The 23507-nt window shown below is 40.7% G+C and overlaps 1 protein-coding gene across 1 annotated transcript in view; it reads right to left on the reverse strand.

Moving 5' to 3' along the window:
* Positions 1 to 18577, reverse strand: part of METAP1D (methionyl aminopeptidase type 1D, mitochondrial) — a 77341-nt gene extending 58764 nt beyond the window's left edge. Inside the window, 4 exon segments of the mRNA XM_004375511.2 lie at positions 18139 to 18214; positions 18216 to 18344; positions 18346 to 18549; positions 18551 to 18577. Of these exon segments, the coding sequence (XP_004375568.1) occupies positions 18139 to 18214; positions 18216 to 18344; positions 18346 to 18549; positions 18551 to 18577 (436 nt within the window).
* Positions 18578 to 23507: the final 4930 nt, after the last annotated feature.

Below are 23507 nucleotides of genomic sequence, written 5' to 3' on the forward strand. Positions count from 1 at the left end.
GGAGGGGAAAAATTTGTAGCCTTTTTGCAACCTACCATATTAGAGTACTTTACAAACCTCTTATGGATCCTGCTTACCACTTCTGACTCATCCCTCACACCTGGCCCTTGCTCCAGGTCTGGAGTAGGTACCTTGTGGAATAAATTCCTTAGGACTGGAGTAAGTACCTTGTCGCTGTGCTTCCCAGCCCCTGTATATATTTGTCAGTGTCCTTCACCGGATTGTAAGCTTCTGGGGGCAGCGACTGTGCCTTTTTCATTATTGAAGCCCCAATGCCTGGCACACAGTAAGTACTTGATAGATTTCTGACTAGTGAAATTACCAGGTACGAAGTATTAGGGCAATAGAAAGTAGATAAAAGGAAGAGAGAACTAGGAGTACAGACAAAATGTGGTTTATAGGTAAATCAGTCTTCGAAGATTAACATTGTTATCTTGTCCAAGATTTAACAGAAAAATAAAAGGATTTGGAGAAAATTAGACTTGAGGTTCCTTAGCTTTCATATTATCAAAGGTAGTAAGACCCTGAGAATCATTTAAGAAGTTGGATAATTGTCACTGGGTAAAGGAAAAATAATTGAAAATTAGATGAGGGTTTTGCCCACAAAAGAAATTACGAAACAAAACGTGACATGTTAAGGGCAATATTTTTGGCCAAGATGCACCAAAATTCATTTCAGAAATCAATAAAGATGGTGAACTAAACATGCATCTACTTTCACTGCCTCTCTTGTAAATTAAGCCAATAACCTACAACATCAGACAGAACAGGAGGGAAACAACAGAAAAGAAAAAAAAAAAAAAAAAGATCGGAAGCTGGAAAGCAGATAAATGGGAGGTAAATGACTTATTGTCCCAAGAAAAAATTGAATCCTGTTCAGGCAGTAGAAAGAGGTGAGAATTTCAAAGGTTCAACTGGTGGTACCAGGTATCTCTAGAAATAAAAGTGAAATGGAGCTAAAATATGGAAGACTGGTTCAAAATGTGTTTAAGATACAGTTAAATCCCCAGATCCCATACTCCATAAAATGGAGTGGCTGCCCATCTACCATTTTGGCAAAAGACTGGAGGACTATTCTCAGGAGAGAGTAAAACAGAATACCAGAGCAGTAACGGGTAGGGCACTGTGATGAATAGAGTGGGATTAAGTGAACAACTGCACCCACCCCCCACCTCCCAGCCCTCTGCCATTTAGCTTCCAGAATGCTAGCAGCCAGCTCTTCACCTTTTCAGGCAAGAGATAAGTAACCCCTGCTCTAGGGACTCTGAATAGGCCAGGAAAAATGACCTAAAGATGTTGACAACAAAGATTCCCCAAGATAATGGTCCAATCAGATTACCCTAGGGCTCAGTGCTGACCCACAGCAAGCACAACCCCACCCCTACTTGCTCAAAGTTGAAAAAAAGGAAAGAGGAAAACAAAAGTACAGAGAGTTCCTATACACCCTTCATCCAGTCTACTCTGATGTTAACATCTTACATAACCATGGTTTAATTACCAAAACCAGGAGGTTAACATTGGTAGAATACTATTAACTAAATCATAGGCCTTACTCAAATTTCATCAGTTTTTCCACTATGCCTTTCTCGTCCAGGGTCCAATCCAGTATTCCACAGTGCATTTAGTTGTTAAGTCTTCTTAGTCTTCTACCATCTTGTGACAGTTCCTCACTCTTTCCTTGTCTTTCCTGAGCCCACTCAGCTTTTTAAATCCCCAACTCTTAAACAGAAGCAGACAACCATATATTTCCAGATATCTGGGAACACTTTTAATATAGAAGATAAAGGTCAAACAAATTTAAAAGAAGAAGAAGAAAGAAAAAAACTCAGGAAACAGAGACTATTCAGAGATAAACATTTCTAAAAAAAATTTTCAATAACATACTCAGGAGAACTATTGCAACCACAAAACAAGAAGAGACTACCATTAAAAAAAGAAACAACAACAACAACACTTTTAGGGAACAAAAGAGTCTTGGAGATTAAAAAATATGGTAACAGAAATGAAAGCTGCTGCTGAAGGCTCAGAGAATAAATCTGAGAAACTCTTCCACAAAGGGAGAGCAATAGGAAAAGTCCAAAAGGGATCTAGGTATTAAACCAGCAATTACACAAATGAACATTATGATTTTGAGACGTGATACCTGTTATGAAGCACCATAGGCCACAATGAGAGAATATATGTTGAAGGTGCAGCAAGGTCAAGAAACCTCTGATGAAATGACAATGAAGCTAAGACCTCAAGTTGTTATTTTAGGTGCCATCAAGTCAATTCTGACTCACAGTGACCCCATGTGACACAGTAGAACTATATCATAGGGTTTTCTTGATTGTAATATTTTTAATTTTTTATTGTATATTAGGTGAAAGTTTACAGAGCAAATTTGTTTCCCATTCAAAATTTTGTACATAAAATGTTCCACGACACTGGTTTCATTCCCCACGTGTCAGCGCTCTCCCCTCCATCCTAGGTTCCCTGTTTGCTTTCGTCCTGATTTTCTATCCCTTCCTGCCTTCTCATCTTTGCTTTTGGGCAAATGCTGTCCTTCTGATCTCACATGACTGACTGTTCTAAGGGGTAGTTCCTCTTGGGTGTTACTGTTTATTTTATGGGCCTGTCTATGGTTTGACTGAAAGGTGGTCTCCAGGAATGGCTTCAGATTCAGTTTAGAAGGGTGTTTCAGGGCCATAGTCTCAGAGGTTTCTCCAGTCTGTCAGACCAGTAAGTCTGGTCTTTTTTGTGAATTTGATTTTTTGTTCTATAATTTTTTTCTCCCGCTCTGTCCAAGACCCTCTGTTGTGATCCCAGTCAAGCGGTCGGTAGTGGTAGCCAGGCACCATCTAGTTCTTCTGGTTCAGGGTCACGTAGGCTGTGGTTCATGTGATCCATTAGTCCTTTGGACTAATTGCTTCCTTGAGTCTTGGTTTTCTTCACTCTCCTTTGCTCTGGATGGTAAGAGACCAATAGACGTATCTTAGATTGCCACTAACAAGCTTTTAAGGCCCCAGATGCTAATCATCAAAGTAGGATACAGAACTTTATCTTAACTATGTTGTGCCAATTGACATAGATGACCCTTGAGTCTATGGTCCTTCTCCTTTGAGCCTAGGAACTTCATCCCTCAAGGTACTTGGTTATGTCTAAGAAGTTGCCCTGACTGTGGCCCTTGTGTGCTCTGCGGTCCATATAATATGTAAGCCGCACCTACAGTTATGTATGTAGAAATTGACTGCAATCTTTACGGAAGCAGATCGCCACGTCTTTCTCCTGAGGAGCAGCTGGGTGGAGCCAGTGGAGTGCTTAACCATTTGCACCACCAGGGCTCCTTAAGACCAAGCAGGAATTAGCCAAATAAAGAGCTGGGGGAAAAAACAGCTCAAGCAGCAGGAACAGCATATGCAAAGATCCTAGGAAGGAAAGGGCTTAGAGAATTAGAGAAACTGAAATGCAGTCAGCAAACAGGAGTGGAGGGACTGGAGAATTGAGATGACAAGGCTCTTAGGGGTCTGGTTTTCATGGCGAATGCAACGGAAAGCTGATGAAAGGTTTTAAGGGAGAGTGAAATGTGTGCTTTTTAAAGCCACTAGACTGCAACGTGAAGAATGAATTGGAGGAAGTATTTTAATGGACGGTATTTTAATGACCATTTAACAGTCCATCTCATCTTATGGATGTATCACAATTTACTCAATTATTTCCCTATTTTATTGGACATTTAGGTTGTTTCCAGTTCTTTACTAGTATAAGCAACATTGTAATAGACATCCTTAAACCTAAATCTTTGCCAAGGTCTCCGATTATTTTCTGAATATAGATTTCTAGAAGCGGAATTAAATAATTAAGAGGTATAAGCTTTTGTGGCTATTTTTTTAAAGTTGTTTTTTAAAAAAATTTGCTTACTAAATATGAAAAAATCTACTTTGCAAAGTAGCTATCTTCCCACCTATTCAATTATGTATCAATAGATTACTTGCTTTTAAAAAAAGATGAAAAAATTCTATCTGTATGCAAAAATTACCCCACTTATTTTCTTTTTTCTTGTACAAGTGGCAAGCACTTATAGTCAAAAAACCAATGCTTTCCATCTTCTTAGTTGGGACAAACCACATTTAAAACAATTGACCTGCCAGCTAGCAGGCCGTGCTTCTAACTTGAATGACTACACATGTGGGGCATCCTAAAATAATACCAATGCAATGTAATCTTCTAACTCTATGTGGTTTAACTTTTTTTATAACAATAATATTTTTGTTATTAAATATATTCATGAATCGGAAAAAAATGCCTTGTCAGACTATGTCTCCTAATGATGTGCGTGGTCACCGAGAGGCCAAGCAGAGCAGTTGTTTTGCTCTCTCCAAGTTTTCCTTCTCATCCTCTCACAGGTGGTCTCTTTCACATACACATTTACCTCCTTTGTTCCTCACCTCAGTGACTGGTATCACCATGCATAAGCTCATTCACCTCCTCACCTGCTTCTTCCCACTCACATTCTTTCTCTTTGCATACAAACCTTCTCAGCCTCACATCCTTACATATCTTCTTGTCAACTGATGTGATCCTTTACCCTAAAATTCTCCTCTCTCTCCCACACTCCTTCCCTCTCACTTTCATCTTCCCTTGTGTCCCTAAGACCTCTCACCTCTCCTCTCATCCACTCCAATAACTCCTGCCCCTGGCGGGACCTAGTTTAAGGAAAGGCTGCTGATGCGGAAATCTGTCGAAGTGGCTGAGAGGATAATTGGGGCAGGGGTGTGGATGTATGGATGCTGGGCATGAGGAGGCCAGGTGGCCAGCCCAGTTTCCCAGGCCTCTGTGGCAGAAGGGGGTAAGCCTGAGCTAAAGGATGGGCTGGCTGAAGCAGCGGACAGAGGCCATGTCCTGCTGCTCAACAGCCGGAGTGCACACACACAAGCTACCCAGACGTGCTCTGGCGCTGGATGGGGTCTGAGAGTTGCGCGTTGGACAAACCCTAGGCAACCAATTAAGGCCTGCTCAAGGTCTGCTGCACAGAACACACAGTCTTTTAATTGGGCTAAATCCCCTGTTAAGAGTTAGTGGTTTTTCTGTCCTTAAATTTCCCAGATTTACAGAATTGGAAGAAAAACCAGCTAAGGATACTGAAATTTTGACACACACTGAACATTAGACTTAATGTTTTTTTATTCACTTTTGGAAACAAACCAGGTATTTGGTGAACACTGAGGGACCTAGTAGGTATGCATGACGAGAATATGTAGTGGGGAAGGAATTTAAGATCAAGGTCAGGAGTGATTAATATGCATGCAGGAAGTCATCAACATTTAAACACAAGCAATATGAATCTTATTAAATCTTCAATGGCTTCCTAGTGCCTGAAGGAATTAACGGCATCCTAATGATTAAAGCAACAACATTAAAGTAGAAAACAAAATTAGAAAATTAATCTGATCCCTATAAAAGAAGCTACCACAAAGTACCAATCCACTTAAACTGACTCTGTAAGACTCTCCTTAGCACCTGTGATTTTTCTTTAATGTAAAAAGTATCTCCTTATCTCCTGAGTTAGAAGGCTCTGCTGAAAAGTGACCGGGGATGGAGACATTTAGGGGCTTTCCTTTTTTTAATCTAGGTAATTGATAATCTTCAACAAGCTTCACAACCAGCAATCGCGCTGCTATCTAGCTCTTTGCCGGCTCCCACTTACCCACCACACCACCGAAGAACATCACCTCCTCCTGCAGGCACAATCCTGCCGCACCTTCTCCCTGCTGTGTTGTTCACACTTTTCTGATTACAGCGCCACTGCACTCAGCAAAGAAGCACTGGTGGTGCAGTGGTTAAAGCGCTTGGCAGCTAACCAAAAGGTCAGAGATGCAAACCCAGCCATTCTGCGGAATAAAGATATGGCAGTCTGCTTCCATAAAGATGACAGCCTTGGAAACCCTATGGGGCAGTTCTACTCTGTTGCTATGAGCCAGAATCGACTCAGTGGCAATGGGTTTGGCTTTTTTGCTTTGCACTTAGCAATGCCCTGACTGGCTGTTACTCACAGAGCAGTAAGGCAGCAGAGAAATGACAGAAGACAAGGCAGAGTAGCGGTCCTTGAAACACCAATTCCCAGAGGGGCTGGTTTTCAGCAGCATCAGCTAGTTTGCGAAGCTGACCTATTTCTATTTGATCTTATAGGAAAATCATAATCTCACTGATGACAGAGGCAGGGTGTGTGAGGCAAATTCAAAATAATCACAATGCTGAATAGAGAGAAAAACAAGGGTATAACACAAAGACTCAGGATGAGTCTCAAAAAGGGATCTCAAAAGTTAATTTTCCTAAGTTAATTCAGTAATTAATAAACTTTCTCTTGTGGATGTTGTAGAAATTTTTTAAAATCATGGTTATATTATTAACAGCCCTAACTGGCGGGGGGAACCCCATCACTTTCGAAATGCCTACTCTTTCTGTCTAAATGGTAGGTTTGTGGGTGATTTTTACTTTCTTTTTTACATATTTCTAGAATATTTTACTACTATGGCTGCTAACCAAAAGGCTGGAGGTTCAAGTCCACCCAGAGGCACCTCAGAAGAAAGGTCTGGTGATCTACTTCCAAAAAATCAGCCACTGAAAACCCTATAGAGCACAGTTCTACTCTGACACACATGGGGACACTATGAGTTGGGGGGCCAACTCAACAGCTGCTAACAACAATAATACCAACCAACCAAACTCTGCCGTCAAGTTGATTCCGACTCATAGCGACCCTACAGGACAGAGAAGAACTGCTGCATAGGGTTTCTAAGGAGCAGCTGGTGGATTCGAACAGCCAAGCTCTCAACCACTGCACCACCAGGGTTCCAACAACAATAATAGTTAGCATTAATTAAGAGCTGATCAAGTGTCATGTATCATGTTAAACATTTTTGTGGCAGCCAGCCTTCAGAATGGTCCCCAGTGATCCCCACCTCCTGGTACTCATACCCTTGTGTAGTCCCCTGCCACACTGTACCAGGGTTGATCTATGTAACCAATAGCATATGGCAGAAGTGATAATACGTTACTTCTGAGATCAGGTTATAAAAGACTGCAGCTTCCCTCTTGAGTACTCTGGTTCTCTCTTGGACCACTAGTTCTGGAGGAAGTGGGCTGCCGTGTTGTGAGCAGCCCTATGGAGAGGCCCACATGGCCAGGACCTGAAGTCTCCAGCCCATGAGGAACTGAGGCCTGCCAACTGCCACGAGTGACCTTGGGAGGGAGGCTTTCAGCCTCAGTCAAGTCTTGGGACAACTGCAACTCCAGTCAACAGCTCAACTATAACCTCATGAGAAATCCTGAGCCAGAGGCACCCAGCTAAGCCACTCCTGTATTTCTGGCCCCAGAAAAAGTGTCATAATAGGTGTTTATTGTTTGAAGGTTAATTTGTTAGATAGATAACTAATAGATAACTAATACAGCTATACATGCATTATTTCTTTCAATCCTCACAATAGCTCAGTAAGGTAGGTACTCTTCTCACTCCATTTCACAAATAAGGAAATTGAAGCTCAGAGAGGTTAACTAATGCATCCAAGGCTCCACAGCTAGTAAGCAGCAGGATCAGGATTCAAACCTAAGCAGCCTCAGCCTTCCTCGTATTACTTTTCTAATCAAAAAATATAATAAAAGGTATTTCCATCCCTAGAAAAAGAAATTCCCAATCTATTTTCACTCCTATCTCAGAGGTAGAGGTCCCTACTTCCCCACTTCCAAAGGAAGTCTTCTCCCTTTCCTCCTTCCATCTCTCTCAGGAAGCCCCCAATCCCTAGAATTTCCAGAGGCCCTTCTTCCTTACCAATTTCCCTCCTTCCCTCTGCTTGTAAACGTAACCAGGCCCTCCTCTGTTTAAAAAACAACAAAAAAAATGTTCCCACAAAAACTTGTACACAAATGTTCATAAAGCATTATTCATAATAGCCAAAAAAGTGGAAATAACCCAAATGTCCATCAACTGATAAATGGATAAACAAAATGTGGTATATCGATATAATGATATATTATTTGGCAATGAAAAGGACTGAAGTACTGATACATGTTACCACACGTATGAACCTTGAAAATATGCTAAGAAAAAGAAGCCACAAAAGATACATATTGTATTATTCCATTTATATGAAATGTCTAGAATAGGCAAATCCATAGAGACAGACAGCAGATTTGTGGTTGCTTAGGGCTGGAGGAGAGAGTGGGGGATTCGAGATAGATTGCTAATAGGTATGAAGTTTTTTCTGAGGTGATGAAAATATTCTAAGATAGATTGTGGTGATTACTGCACAACTCTGAATATATTAAAAACCACTGCATTGTACAGTTTAAAAAGGTAAATTGTAAGGCATGTGAATTTATTTCAATAAAGTTTAAAAAAAAAAAAAAAGAGCGAAAACCTCCACACTTCTCTACCATAACTGTCACCTTTCATTCTTCCTTCCACTGCTAAAATTTTAGTCTAAGTCACTATGAACTTCTAGTGGTCAAATTCACTTACCTTCACTGAGTCATCCTGAAACTTCTTCCTGAGACTTTTCCTGACTAGGTTCCCCTCTTCTGCTAGCTCCTTCTCTTCTGCTCTGACGGCTCCTCTCCTTCCTTGGGTCCTCTCTCCCACAAGCCACCAGGTCCTGATGATTTCTCCTCTGTACCATTTCTCTAACATCCACCTCTCCCTTTCCATCCCAGTCACTACCCTAGTTCAGGCCCTTCTCACTTTATTTCCACCACTATCTCCTAACTGACTGCAATGCCTTTTCCTTTCGAATACATCCAGAATCCTACCAGCAGCCAATTAAAATGGAGACATATTTTCACCTGTCAAAAACCTTCAGCAGTTTCTGCTGCCTGTAAGACAAACCCTAAACTGGACTGTACTCAACAAATAGGTTTCAAGGAAAAAAGAGGAAAAGTGAACCTACAGATTTTTTTTTAATATACAAGTTTCCCCCTGTTATCTGAAAGTAGGATGCTCCTATGAAACCTTTCATAAGCCAAAATGGTGTAAAGCAAAGAAAGAAGCAATTACCATTAATTTATATGGGAAAAATTTTTTAGTGTTTACAGACCCAAAAAATAACCTACTAAATCATACCAAATAACATATAAAACCTAAAATAACACTGACATATAGGAGAGCAAGCATGATATCATAAATACACAGCGTATATAAAGCAAAGATAACGTCACTGCTCTGGGTGCGCACTACCTCTTTAACGCCTTGCTGCAAAACAAACGCTGAACGCTATTTGACCTTTTTTTCATAAACGCGAAAATCCTCTTCAGATTTCTTTCAGTTAGAGAAAACAGATACTAATGTAGGTCTTTCACAAAAGTGAAGGGGCGTAAAACAAACTTTTGAAAACTGAGGGACACCTATACACCCTCTTCCAGCTATGTTGATGTAACTGGTATTGGAATTGCTCCTGTTTACACAACTATAAAACTAGATAAAATATGTGAATCAACTGTTTTTTGCTACTGGACGTTGGGCAGGACACGATGGAGAATCTTGGAAAAAAAAAACAAAACACAGGGTGAGCCCCACATTGTCCTCAGATTTCTGCCTGGGGAACCCCCCCAACTGCAGCGTTGGGAGGTGGAGCCCTGTAAAAATGACGTCATGCCAGACCTCTTCCTCTAACTGCAGGAGGGGGGAGGAGACTCAAGATCAGCATCAGCCCAAAGCTGAATGCCATAAGATGGAGGTCAAACGTACCTCCACTCTCCAACCGTTTTACAAATTCTGGCATCAGCCGCCCTCCCACGGCACTCTCTACGTCTCTTCCGGGTTTGATAATTCACTGCAGTGGCCACACACAACTCACAGACCATATTCACCATTATGAGGTCTATTAGGGAAGTAACAGGTTACAATTCAGGATCAGGATCAGCTTGGAAGTAACAGGAACGACTCAGGATATAGTTCTTCGATCAGAACAGCCTTTTCTCAACCATGCCCGCAGGCAGGCTCTCTCTCTCTCCCTCTCGCTCCCTCTCTCTCTCTCCTCTCTTGGCCCTTGGTCCTGCTTTGGCAAGCATTACAAAGCTCTTTAGCTCCTCCAGTAAGTGCTGGGAGGCACCCTACTCTATCAGGAAGCCTCTAGTCCGAAAGCGCTCCACGCTGTCTCTGTGGGTCAGCGAGCCTAGCCTGCCACTCTGTGCTGCTGCTGTCTTGTGCTGTCTCTGGTGTTACAGCTCTGTCTCCTGGGACTAGGAGGTTCTCAGTGCAGGGACCCGGGTTCAAAGGATGCACTCTGCTCCTGGCTCTTCTTCTTGATGGTAGAGAGGTCCCCCTTCAGCCTCTGGGATTTGCTCCCTTTAAGCCTAGCAGGATGACAAAACTGACTAATCCCCTATAAGGGTTCCATGTACCTTATTTGCATTAGCAAAACTCTCCAATCCCCTTGGTGGGTCACAAGCACCTTATTTGCATAGTCCCACCCAATCATTTTGTGGCAGTCACAAGACCATGGCTGTAAGGGCCATATTAAAGCAATTCACTGAACTGCAAGCCCAAGCAGAGCACAGACCCTTGCTGCTTAACTCTGGCTGCTGAAGCAGCTGGAATTTGTGGGGCAGGGTACAGAGGAATTCGAGTGCTGAGGTGACACTCTATAAGTTCTACTGAAGCGTAGTTGCTGCAGGCTGAGACTTGAATAGAAATTCCAGAGGTCACAGTGCTGGGAGTTCCAGCCCAGGCAGAGTGGACAGACCTGAGTCCCTCAGGCATTCAACTGAGTCCTCAGAAAGACTACGACTTAAGGGTAACAACTAGTAGAGCAGGAGTGGGCAAATTAAGGCTCGTGGGCCAAATCTGGCTCACCACCTGTTTTGTAAATAAAGTTTTATTGGAACATAGCCATACTCATTTGTTTACATACAGTGTGTGCAGCTTTTGCTCTACACTGGCAGAGACCATATGGGCCACAAAAGCCAAAAATATATACTATTTAGTCCTTTACAGAAAAAGCTTGCCAATCTCTACAACAGAGTAAGGTCCATACGCCAGGACTAAGGACGAAACACAAATAGATCTACCCCAACAAAGAATAAAATCAAGGCCGGCTGCATCAAAAAGATATGCCAGTAATTTAATTGCCTGCCAAGACAAAACTCAGCACATTTTAAAGGAAAAAAACAATCTCTACAAGGTATTATCTATTGTTATGCATACAGGTAAATATTGCATGACATGTGAAGCAAGAAAATTTGAGCTACAATGAAGAAGGAAAAAAAGCAGTCAATAAAACAGAACAGACCCTGAGATGACCCAGATGACAGAATTAACAAAGACTTTAAAACAGCTATTCTAAATACGTATGTTCATGTTGAATAGGCAAATATTTTGTTACATATATTTTTACACAATAGAACAAACAAAATATGCATGTTAATGACCCCTAGATTCTCTATCAGCCCAGAACGAAAACAATTTCCGAGGCCAACTCTTCAGACAAAGATTGGGCTGGACTGTGGGACATAAAATGATACTCGTGAAGAGTGTGCTTCTTAGCTCAAGTAGATACATGAGTCTAAATGGGCAGCTTCTGTTCGAAGGTGAGTTGAGAAGGCAGAGAGGAGCTGGTTGAATGGACATGGGAAATCAGGGGTGGAAAGGAGGAGTGTGCTGTCACAGTATATGGAGAGCAATTAGGGTCACATAATAATGTATGTATACGTTTTTGTATAAGAGACTAACTTGAAATGCAAACTTTCACTTAAACTACAACAATAAAAAAAACGAAAAAAATGTTTACGTACTTAAAGAAAAAGACAGACATAGTGAGTGAATGGGGAGAACCTCAAAAGAGAAACGAAAACCATAAAAAAATGGAAATTCTAGAACTGATAAGTGCAATATATAGAAAAAAAGCTCTGTCTTTTAAAGATGCATAATGAAAAATGTACAGATAAAATGATATGATATCTGTGATACGCTTCAAAATCATCCACCTTATGGGAGGGTACGCGGCGAGGGGTATAGATGAAACAATAGTGGCTATAAATCGATGACTACTGTAACTAGGTCATAGCTATATGGGAGTTCATTGCACTGTTCTCTCTACTTTTATGTATGCTTGACATTCTCCATACTAAAAAGCCAAAAAATAGAAAAAAGGAAAAAAAAGTCTAATCTCTACAACAACAAGATGTTTTAACTGTATAACGAGATGTTCAAATGAAGCTCTGCATACATATTATTCCTCTCCTACCTTTGTCAAATTCCCTAAGACATGTAGCACCCACTCTGTGATGAATTTTCACAGATTTCACAGAGGGGCAGTTCATAAAAACTGTGAACATCTGGGTGAATGCCATTCTCTCCTTCTCTCTAGGTATGTATGTATATACACTCAGACACACACATACACACAGATATGGATATCTGATTTAACAAAATGGGATTATTAAAGTATTCTGTAATTTGCTTTTTACAAACAATATATGTTGTGAACATTATTCCATATCAACAAATACAGGTCAACAACATCTTTTTTTTTTAATGGCTGCATAGCATTCATTATTGAGGGTCTACATGCCCTGTACTATGCACTGAACTTATGTAATTTCAATGGGAGACATGAGCTGTGTTATAGAAAGTTGTTTCAAATTGAAGAGCATTAGAGTATACATAGCTTTAGGGACACATATCACTTTAGGGACTTTAGGGTCATGATTAGATTCTAAGTCTGTCTTAATCTATGTAGCAACAAGCCTTATTATAATAGAGTTTGAACATATTTTTTAAATATATCATACAGCAAAAACCCATTTCCATCTTCTGGCTATCAACATGAGTAAAATTTAACTAGGTCACAGGAAGCTCCTCATTAATGTTAGCATTTTCCAAATCACCAATGGACCGAATCCTAAAAGTTTAATTCTAAGCTGGTTTGGCAAAAGTAAGGATATACTTTCCTACAGAAGCCATGCAAGACAGTAAGGATGTCTGTTCAGTTGACAAAAGTCTAAATTCATGATGTACAACAGTCCTTCCTCTACCTGGAGGTTAGATATTTGAATAACCATTATCATAAGAGAATTCTCAGTGGAAGAATTGAAGACCTTAAGCAAAACTAGGGTCACAAGCGAACAAAAGCCCTTAGAAATATTTTTTTGTATTTGTCAAAATAAAATTATAAAAATAAGTAGATAAAACATTAGTAGCATTATATACATGTTAAATTATAGTAATGAGCATATATAAGTAATTTCCATTTACCATTCTTTGATCATGGAAATCTTAAAGATGTTTCTTTCCCATGTGATAGATTACATAGTTTGCTTTGTTGCGGAGAATATGCACAGTAAAAGACATTTTCCCTCTGGGTCTGGCCCCAGCCCTATCCAAACATTCAATGTCTTTTGTATTTCCCTTTTTTTTTTCTGCTTTGGATAATAAAAATAATACCTGCTCAGTATATAAAAATTCAAACATATCAAGTACAAAGAAAGAAAAATCAGTGCAATACCACCATCTAGAAGTAACAGCTATGAACAACTGGGTGAATATACCAGACCTCTTTATGCATATATACATATAAGGAGAAACAGTGATAAAATTTTACATGAATGAGATCATATTATCCTGTCCTATACCCTGCCTTTTTCTCTCAATATATGTCAATAACTATAAATCTACAGAACATCTACATCATCTTTTTTAATGGCCACATATTATTCCATTGCGTGGACTTATGGGTGAGCCATAATTTAGTTAGCCATTCTCTTACCGATGGGCATTTCAGACAGTTCCCAGTTATTATCATTATACAGTTACATTCCTGTTCATACATCTTTGCACACTCATCCTATTATTTTCTTAGGATAAATTCCTAGATGCAGAATTGTTAGATAAAAGGTATGCATATTTTACACCTCGATACATATTGCCACACAGCCCTCTGGAAAAGCCAAACTATCTCACACTCCCACCAACTGTGCCTTTCTGCTTGGATGTTCTGTTGGACTTGCCCCAGGCTGCCCCTCCCTCCTCTCACAGGCTTCAGCTCCCTCGGCATGGATTGTAGAAAGACAAGAGGGCTGTGCTCAAGTCCAAGGGTTTACTTTCATTAGCTCCCTTCATCTGTCCTGTGGCTACACTGCATAAATCTTGAGAATTTCTCCTTTAGATTTCTTCCCTTGCCCATTCCCAACCTCTTTTTTTCTAATTATCTCCAAGAAGTGTGACTTGCAATTCAGGTTATCTGGAATGAAATTCTCGTCATTGCCATAAAGGTATACAGAAGTGAAATTGTCTTAAATTATTCTTGGAAGGAGACGGAATACAAAAAAGAAAGAAAGCAGTAGTAACATCACTTAGCCTGTCATGTGAAGAAAACTGACATTTAAGGACAAATTACTCTTTAGGCCTATCACATAACTTTTGTGCACAATATTGCTATAGGAGACTGCATTTTGAAGGCCTTTCATTCAGTTATGAAACTGAGTACCTACTATGTGCAGGCACTGTGCTCCAGGCTCTGGGGAGACAGAGATGAAGAAGACAAGTTCCTTGCCTGCAAGAAGCTCACATTCTAGCAATGGAGATGTGTAAACAAATACTTTTGAGATAAGTGTACATATTTTATTACAGAGTGGTAAGTATTGTGATAAAGGTATGTTCTAAGTTCTATGTAAGTAGAGTGGTTAGTTCAACCTGGGAAGAGACAAAGAAAACTTCAATGGAGAGAAGGTATTTAAGTGTGGCCTTGAAGGATAAATGGTTTGCCAGGTGAAAAGGGCCACTTCGAGCAGAGCAAGAGCCTGAGCAAAATTATGGAGGTACACAAATGGTGCACTCTTACAGAGATGTGAGGAAGAGGAACTGGCAGGAGATGAGGCTGCAAAGGTAAACCGAGGCCAGATGAGGAAGGAGTTATTCTTCCATCTGTGAGGTTCAGACTTTATCTCAGCAATGAGGAGTTACTGGAGGCTTTTCAGCAGAGAAGCATCATAATCAGAACAGAACTTTAGAAAGATAGCTCTGGTTGCAGGGCAAAGGATGGATTAAAATAGAGACCAGGTGCGAGGCTCCTGTCTAGGCCAGGGAAGGTGAAGACTTATATCCAGGCCATGCAGAAAAAGAGGGATCCAAGAAATGGATATAGAAGCTGAAGGAAACTGTGGGGTCCAAGAGAACTCAAATCCTTTCTCTTGGATATCGACTGGATGGTAATGCCATTAATGGAGACACAGTATATCAGCAGAGGAGCAGCAGATGTGGAGAAAAAGAATCATTTCCACATTGAACATGATAAGTTTGAGGGGCCTGAGGTACATGTGGGAAGTCCCTGGGTGGTGCAAATAGTTAAGCACTCAACTACTCACTGAAAGGTTGACAGTTCAAACCCACCCAGACGCACCTCAGAAGACAGGTCTGGCAATCTGCTTCTGGGTCACAGCCTTGAAAACACTATGGAATGCATTTCTGCTCTGCAATACATGGGGTCGCCATGAGTCAGACTCAACAGCACTGGTTTTTGTTTTTTGTTTTTTTTTGGTGGGACATCTAGGAAAAGATGCCTAGCAGAAAGCTGGCATTGGCATTGGCATCTCAGTTCTGGTGGATACACTATTGATTTTTAAAAATCATATAGGCAGTCATTCAGGCAGTTAAGTTGGCTTGGTGAACAAAGAGAGTTAGCAAGGAAGAGGGCTTAGGATAGAATCCTGGGGAACACTAATGTTTAGAAGCCTGGAAAATGAACTAAGTGAAAGTCTAGGAAAATCAGAGAGATAGGAGGCAAGCCAGGAGAGACTGGCTCATAAAAGAAAAGGGATAAGAGTGTAAAGGAGACAATATGCCCCCTTCTCGCCTTTCCCATCCCTTCCCTGGGCAAAGGATCTTGGGTAGTGGCTTCAGGGATTCCAGGAAGGTGGGGGTTACCAGTGAGAGATTAAGCAAGGATAGAGTTCCTAGGCCCAGTGGCAGAGATTCTGCATTGAGTCTAGGATTTCCTGCCAGTGCTAATAATCGGGAATACTTTAGTCCTTAAGACTCTTTGTACTTTCTCTCTTGGTTCCAAGAAACTGACCTGTCTCTTGCCCAAGTCTTAACAGTTTCTCAATTCAGTAGGTCATTAATGAGCTTAACTTTGAGCAATTTAATTTGAGCCATGTTTATAAAAACAGATACATAAGACATGGTTCCTATTCAACAAAAATTTATAATCTAGTTAGGGATGGGGATGGTGAGAAGAGGTAGGTAACTTTGTATGTAGGGTATACTGTGCTTAAAGCTATAAGCTGGAGAGTCATGAAAGAAACCTTATTGCCCTTCTTAAGAGGTTAAAAAAAAAAAAAAAAGTCTTCTTCCTATATTCCAGGAGAGAAAGGTACACAAAGATGCTGATGATGAGTCCTGGTACAAAAAGACTTGCAGTGGACTGATTTATATCAATCTAGATGGGTGACAAGGGGGGAGAGAAAATCCTTCATGGACTTACCCTTCATTTTCAGCCCTAGGGGGTGGGGAAGGTGGTACAGTGAAATGTCTTTGATTTGAAACTAGCTTGGATCGTCCATAAAGGGGACTTTCTGTCATCATTAAAATTTTCTCCTGATGACACATTTTTCTTTCTTCTTCTAATCAGATCTGCCTCTTGGTTGTTGCAGTACCATGGGATATAGTAGGATGAGTTATAGGAACCACTAATCTGGCCTGGTTTCCTGTGGTTGCTTTTCCCAAGATTGTCTGAACCACTATTTGCCAAAATCATAAGTGATTTTAAAAAAAGATTAAAATATTATATTATTTTTGTAATCTACAAAGAAATTATTTATACACATATTTTCCTCCTCCTCTGCCTTGTCTCCCCAGATCCTCCTCACCATTACCTGTAGCACACAAAGTCTAAATGCCATTATTTCTTGTCAAAACAGGAAACAGAAAAGTAACTTGATTAATGAATACAGTTGGAACTGGAGCCCAGATCTCAAGAGACGTAAATTGGCATCCTTTTCACAAGGCTGCCCTCTCATGTCTGCTTCTACTCTTCCATCTAATCAGTCCAAAATGCTTCCTTCATCACCTTCCCCTTATATATCTCTCACCTCAAATATTCCTGTGGCTCCTTACGCATCTCCAGTAACACTGAAACACAAAGTTATATCCACCTACCAACCTCCTTCCTCTCTGAAAACATATTCTTTACTTCTCACACAAACTCACCATACTTGTCCTAACCTGAATTTTGTACACTGAGACCATGCCATGCCATACAGAGGAGTAAGCCTTTTTTTAAAAATCAGAGTTATGTTCAAATGTACATTTTGCCTCTTAGTAGTTATGTGACTTTAGCCATCCTACTTAACCTTTCTAGTCTCACTTTGTCTGCAAAGTGGGAATAATGCTAGTATATGTAAGGTGCTTAACACAGTACCAGGTACTTAAAAGGCACTTAATAAACAGTAGCTACTACTATGAAAATAATATTTACCTCACAGGATTGTTGTTCTACGTGCCTAACATCTAAGTAGCCCATCAAGAAATGTTAGTTCCCCTCTTCCCGCTGTCCTCAAACTTCCTAGTTCTTTCCAGCAAAGATTCAGAAACAACACAGATTTCTCTATTCAGCTGCAATAGTTGTACACTTAGTAAAATCTTACCACTCATACAGAATAACACCTATTTAGAGTTAAACAGACATCATTCCTCCTCTCAACTTTAAAATTCTGGAAGAGAATAATCACATTTTGTATCTTCCCCAAAAGATAAATTGCATCGTGTCAACAGAGGAGTTGTAAAGAAAGCAATTGGTGGGTGTCCAGGTGCATTTCAGGGTAACCTTGGGTTTCACTACTCCGCAGCTGTAATAAGTAAGTTTGCTGTATTCATCATACAATTGAAGAAGAGGGTAAAAAACCACTTCAGACAATATCCTGTAATTCTAAAGGTGAGACTGCAAGTAGGTAGCACGCAGGTGACGTGGTTCAGCCGAGTGAGGCGTGAATAAATGTGTCTGTGTTCCTGCAGCGTGTAAGTATGTTATCGTGTGTCTCCGTGTCCATAGGACTGAATGTACATTTGTGTGCGCTGGGGTGTCTGAGCGCAACGTGCATTCCCTGGAGCCCGGATGCGTAGCGAGTGAGCGACCGAGCAGACCCCCAAAGGCCTGTCCTCCAGGTGCTTACCTCTGCTGAAGAGCAGGTGGATGCCGCTGGGCGCCGCCATGTTGGCGCCGGTCACGTGGTTACGAGCTCCGGCACTCAGCTCCGCCCCGCCCCTGCCTCTGGAGCCGTCCAGTCGCAGCCCTGCCGAAAACCGGAGGCGCAGAGGCAGCCCGAGGGAAGTGCGCGTGCGCTTGGCGGGCTGACTGCGGGAGCCCTGGCTGGGGGAAAGGCTCCGGCACCGGGGCCAGCAGGGGGAACCGCGGCCGGCCGAGCCCGCTCCGGCCGGCAGAGGCGGGCTCCAGCCGCGGCTGGCGCGCACGCTCCGACCTCCTGCGTACAGGTGGGATGGAAGAAACCTGTCAGGTAAGCGTGGTATCCAGTATTTATATCATCAACATTTTGGTGCATGGAAACGTGAAGTTGGGAGGAAAAAAATAAAGCACAGTCTAGCGTTCAACATAGTACTTTGCGTCTGCCACTTTGTTGCAAATTATTTCCCTAGATTGAACTGAAAGGTAAAATCTGGTTCAAAGTCACCAGCTGCCCACTGGCTGTCCCAGAATCTACATTACTCAGCAGAGACTCTAGACAAGACAGAATCTGTGTGCAGCTGCATAATCTATTCTAGGTACCCCAGTGGATATGTCCAGGGGGCTTTTCTTTCTCCAACGACACCTGCCGCTCGGTGGTTTTGACTAGAGCCTTGATCCTAAATTTGACGTTTAAGAATGAAAGGATGACGCCTGTCAGTTGCGCTGCCAAGAGATGAAGGGTACAAAAGGACAATTATGTGTCAAGTGAGGGAGCTGATGTACCCCTACTGATAACGGTGCCCATATTTACCAATTCCACTGTTCTTCTTACCTGCGTTCTGGGGTAGATTTCCATCCTGTCATGGGCCAGGTGTTATTCATCTTAGTAGCCTCAGTGGCCAGCATAGAACCTGGCACCTGAAAAATGCTTGGTGAAGGAATGGAACTCTCCATAACCCAAAAAGCCCACTGCCATCAAGTCAATTACGACTCATAGTGACCATATAGGACAGAGTAGCACTGCCCCATAGTTTCCAAGGAGCGCCTGGTGGATTCGAACTGCTAACCTTTTGGATAGCAGCTGTAGCTCTTAACCACTACGTCACCAGGGTTTCCAAACTCTCTATGGACCTAGTCAAACCAAGAATGTAACAGTTCCCTGGACTTTAAATGCATAAGGGTCGCTATGAGTCAGAATCAACTCCGTGGCAACTACCAACAAAGATTGATAAGGAGTGTCGTGAATGTGTGTGATGTCTCCTAATTAATTTTAAAAATTAATTTAATTACACACTCTGTGAAAAATCCAGACAATTCAGAAATGAATAAAGGAAAAAGTGCAAGTCTCGTTCCTCACTCTCTATACACACCACAATTTCACTCCCCAGTTAACCACTGTGTGCATCATTCCAGACCTTCACCTTTTACAGGCAAGCATTTGTAAATACACGTATTTTAAAAATTGAATCATCCATCTATTATTATAACTTCCTTTTTGCACTCATTATAAACGTCAAATCTTAGAACACTTAGCTCAAGCTCATTCTTTTCAATGGCCACATAGTCTCTTAAGGAGAATGAATTTTGCCAATTCATCAGCAGACATGCTGTACTTCTTGGAGACCCAGTTTTAGATGCTTTTGGGTCACCTTGAAAGATACATAACGTTCTCCACCGAGATAAATAAGATATGCACGTCTGAGAATGAAATGTATTCCTACAGGTTATTTCAAGCCCCACCTTTTCAGACTCAGATCTATTCCAGGGAGAGGGCTTTTGAATGATGGTAAATCTGTTTTCTGTATAACTGAAGCCAGCAATCTGAGTGCAGCAAAGGAGCATGAGAGTTAGCTAGGCACAGAGACTCACCAAGTGTGTGTGTGGGGTGAGGGGGTGCGGGGGGGGAACCTAGAAGTCCCTAGCGAAACTTCAGAAGGCATTAAGCCCAATTTCAAACACATCTGAAATAGAACACGCATTCATGTGATTCAGCTCAGCAGTCTAGAAGGAAAAGGAAAAGGAAACACTTTGATGGCTCAGGTGGCACCAGCATAGTGGAATCCAGTGAGGAAATCACTGATAAGTTCAGTACAGAATACAGATATCTAGGCTGAGCTAGAAATGAAAGCAGGTGTGAATTTGCACAGGTGATAGCTCATTCAGCAATCCTTGATTTGACTTCTCCCATATCCTTCTGATACTAGAGGGATGAAAAGCTGCCAGCGTTACTTCTCCAAAATCATCACTTTATGAGATTTATACATACTGACCAATGGGTTAAAAGGCTAGACAACTGACATCTAAGATCCCAGCAATTCTCACATTCTGTGATCGTGAGCATTCAGAACATTAGAATGTTTTTATTTAGATGAGTAACCACTAGTGAGTCACTTCGTCTCTACTCCATTTCTGCTCAACTTTCCACCTGTGAAATGAAGGTTAATTATGTTGTGGTGCTTCACTGATTTGAATCTCACCATTATTCAGATTTTGTATTTGGAAGTTGGATTTGGAATTCTTGAAGAAAAAGCTGAATACCATTTTCCAAAACCGGGTTCAAGAAATAAAGGATAATTTCTTAATACCTTCAGTTTCTGTGTCCAACAATTCATTCTTGAATGTTAAACTACTTTTATTGTGATATTATTTTGTATGTCTTTTGCCTTAATTCTTAAAAGATAATGTACTCATTAGCATTTTAAAAAATTTTAATCTTTTTCTATAAAAGAAATAAATCAGGAATTCTGGTGTTAATATTTTTGAAAAGTCAGTTTTTCCTTCCTCCTTCTTCTTCTTAATGGTATTTTAGGCATAAATCATATAAGTTTTTCAAAAGTTGTATTTAAATTATATAGGTTTCTATCATGCATATATTGCATTTTAATTCAATATTCATGTTTTCAAGATGCCATAAGGGATTTTGTGACATGAAGTAAATCCCTTTGAAAATAAATTGTGTTTTGTAATGCATCATCCTGTAATTTGTTTCACAAGTTTAGATTTTTATGTATTTATTGGGATTGCCTATAATGAAACATACTTAAAAACATAGGCTATAAAATAAAAACTAAGATGCTTAAGTATCTATAGAAAAAAAATTGTTATATATGAACCCGTTGTAAAAGTAACTGAAATAATGTGGCATTTCCTACTGGGCACAAAGCAGGTTCCACAGCCTGCTGGGGAAAGTGGTGCGATAGCACCTCCATAGCTTCAGGAGGCATAATTTCTACACGTAATGTTCAGTGACATTGGCTACATTCTTCACATTGTGTCAACAGTCTCATATTTCCATTGTCGTTTTTCCATTCCCATTAATTTAGTCTCACTGCCACCAAACTTTTCATCTATGCTTTAGAGTAACTGTTTCCATTTGGTCTCATGGATGATTTTTAAAAGAACCCGGTTCTCAAGGGGGAAATTCTTTACTTTTTGAGCTAACCTGCTATCTAGTTAAAAGGTGATTTCAGGGGATAGTTTCTGTTCAAGGTTTAAAGAGTATCTCAGGGTAATAGTCTTGGGCACTCTTCCAGTGCTGTGGGTCCAGTAAGTCTGGAAGGCTTGTCATCTTAACTGGGGTGGCTTCATTCTCTCTTCCTGACCCTGCTTCTTGATTTTGCTATCTAAATCAGAAAAATTAGGCTTTTGATTTGATTTCAGGATTATTTATTAGAATTTTACCCTGTGGCTTGAGAAGAATATTCCCAGTCTTATCCTATAATTTGTCCAATTTTATTGTGAGGAGATGCTTTTATTTATTTACAGTTTTTTTAAGTCAAATGAACACTCTTTCCATGAGCTAGGAGTCTTGCATAAATGTAGTTTGCACATACAACAAGGACCTGTCTCAGTAACTGATTGTTAAAGTTAGGGTCCAGCTTCAAATGATTATATGTTTAGGCAGATAGTTTCTAGGACGCTTTCTTGGCCAATTTACTTGCAGAATGTCACGTTTCCTATACCAATCATTTGAGACAATCATAGACATGTTACTAGATAATCTAGGGGTACTCAGAGAGAAAATGTGTAAATACCCCATGTTTGGTGAGGAAAAGTAATGTCATACGTGAGGCAGTTTGTGAGAAATCAGTGGATTTCTCTTTGCTGCCCTGCCCTGTTTCCTTGATCTATAGCAGTAGCAATCCCAAAAGGGAGGAGGAGGAGGGTGGCTCCATTCACATTAGGGCAGAAAGGCAAAAAGTTTCCAAGAGAATTTAGCGATCAATCAATTAATCAATACATATGTAAGTGCCAACTTTATGCTTCAAGGAGATATGGTATTGTCTTTGTTCTTAAGAAACGAACTGGAAAGCTGAGATTTACATGCTCACAAAATTGTCCGTGAGGATGGACTAAACTATACCCTTGAGACTATAAGGCCCTTTGGGGCAACACCAGGTGTTAGAGGTCAGATTCTGGCCATTCCTGGCTGCCAAGAACTGAGAAAAATAATGAGCTTAAATTATATAAATTCCCAGGAAATTGTACCTGTTTAATCTCCTCCACTTTCTGCAAAGGTGAAGACAAGAGAAAGGGAAATAATACATCTCTAATCTGCTCTTGTAAGAGAAAGGAAAATGCTGTCTTGATCTTGTTGGAATAAAAAAAAAATGTCTTTAGTTTTTCTTTTTTTTTATTGTACTTTAGATGAAGGTTTACAGAACAAATAGTTTCTCGTTAAACAGTCAGTATACATATTGTTTTATGACATTGGTTAACAACCCCATGACATGTCAACACTCTCCCTTCTCGACCTTGGAGGACCTTTTTTTTTATTTTTTTGGTGAAAATATTCATAGCCAAAGATACACCATTTCAAAAATTTCTACATGTACGCTTCAGTGACACTGATTACATTCTTCCAGTTGTGCTGCCATTCTCACTATCCCTTTCCAAATTATTCCATCACCATTATCTTCAACTCACTGCCGCCTAGGCTTCCCATCAAACCCCTCAGTTGCTGTTGTCAATTTTTGTACTTTAGATGAAGGTTTACACAACAAATAGTTTCTCATTAAACAGTAAGTACACATATTGCCCTCTGACAATGGTTAACAACCCCACTACATGTCAACACTGTCCCTTCTCAACCTTGGGTTCACTATCACCAGTTGTCCTGTCCCCTCCTGCCTTCTAGTCCTTGTCCCTGGACACTGTGCCTCATTAGTCCCATTTTGTTTTATGCGCCTGTCCAATCCCCGGCTGAACGGTGAACCTCAGGAGTGACTTCACCACTGAGCTAAAAGGGTGTCTGGGGGCCATACTCTTGGGGTTTCTCTAGTCTGTATCAGGCCAGTACGTCTGGTCTTTTTTTGGAAGTTAGAATTTTGTTTTATATCCTTCTCCAGCTCTGTCCAG

The sequence above is a fragment of the Trichechus manatus genome, unplaced genomic scaffold (genome assembly GCF_000243295.1).
Source record: "Trichechus manatus latirostris isolate Lorelei unplaced genomic scaffold, TriManLat1.0 scaffold00037, whole genome shotgun sequence".
NCBI classification, from domain to species: Eukaryota; Metazoa; Chordata; class Mammalia; order Sirenia; family Trichechidae; genus Trichechus; species Trichechus manatus.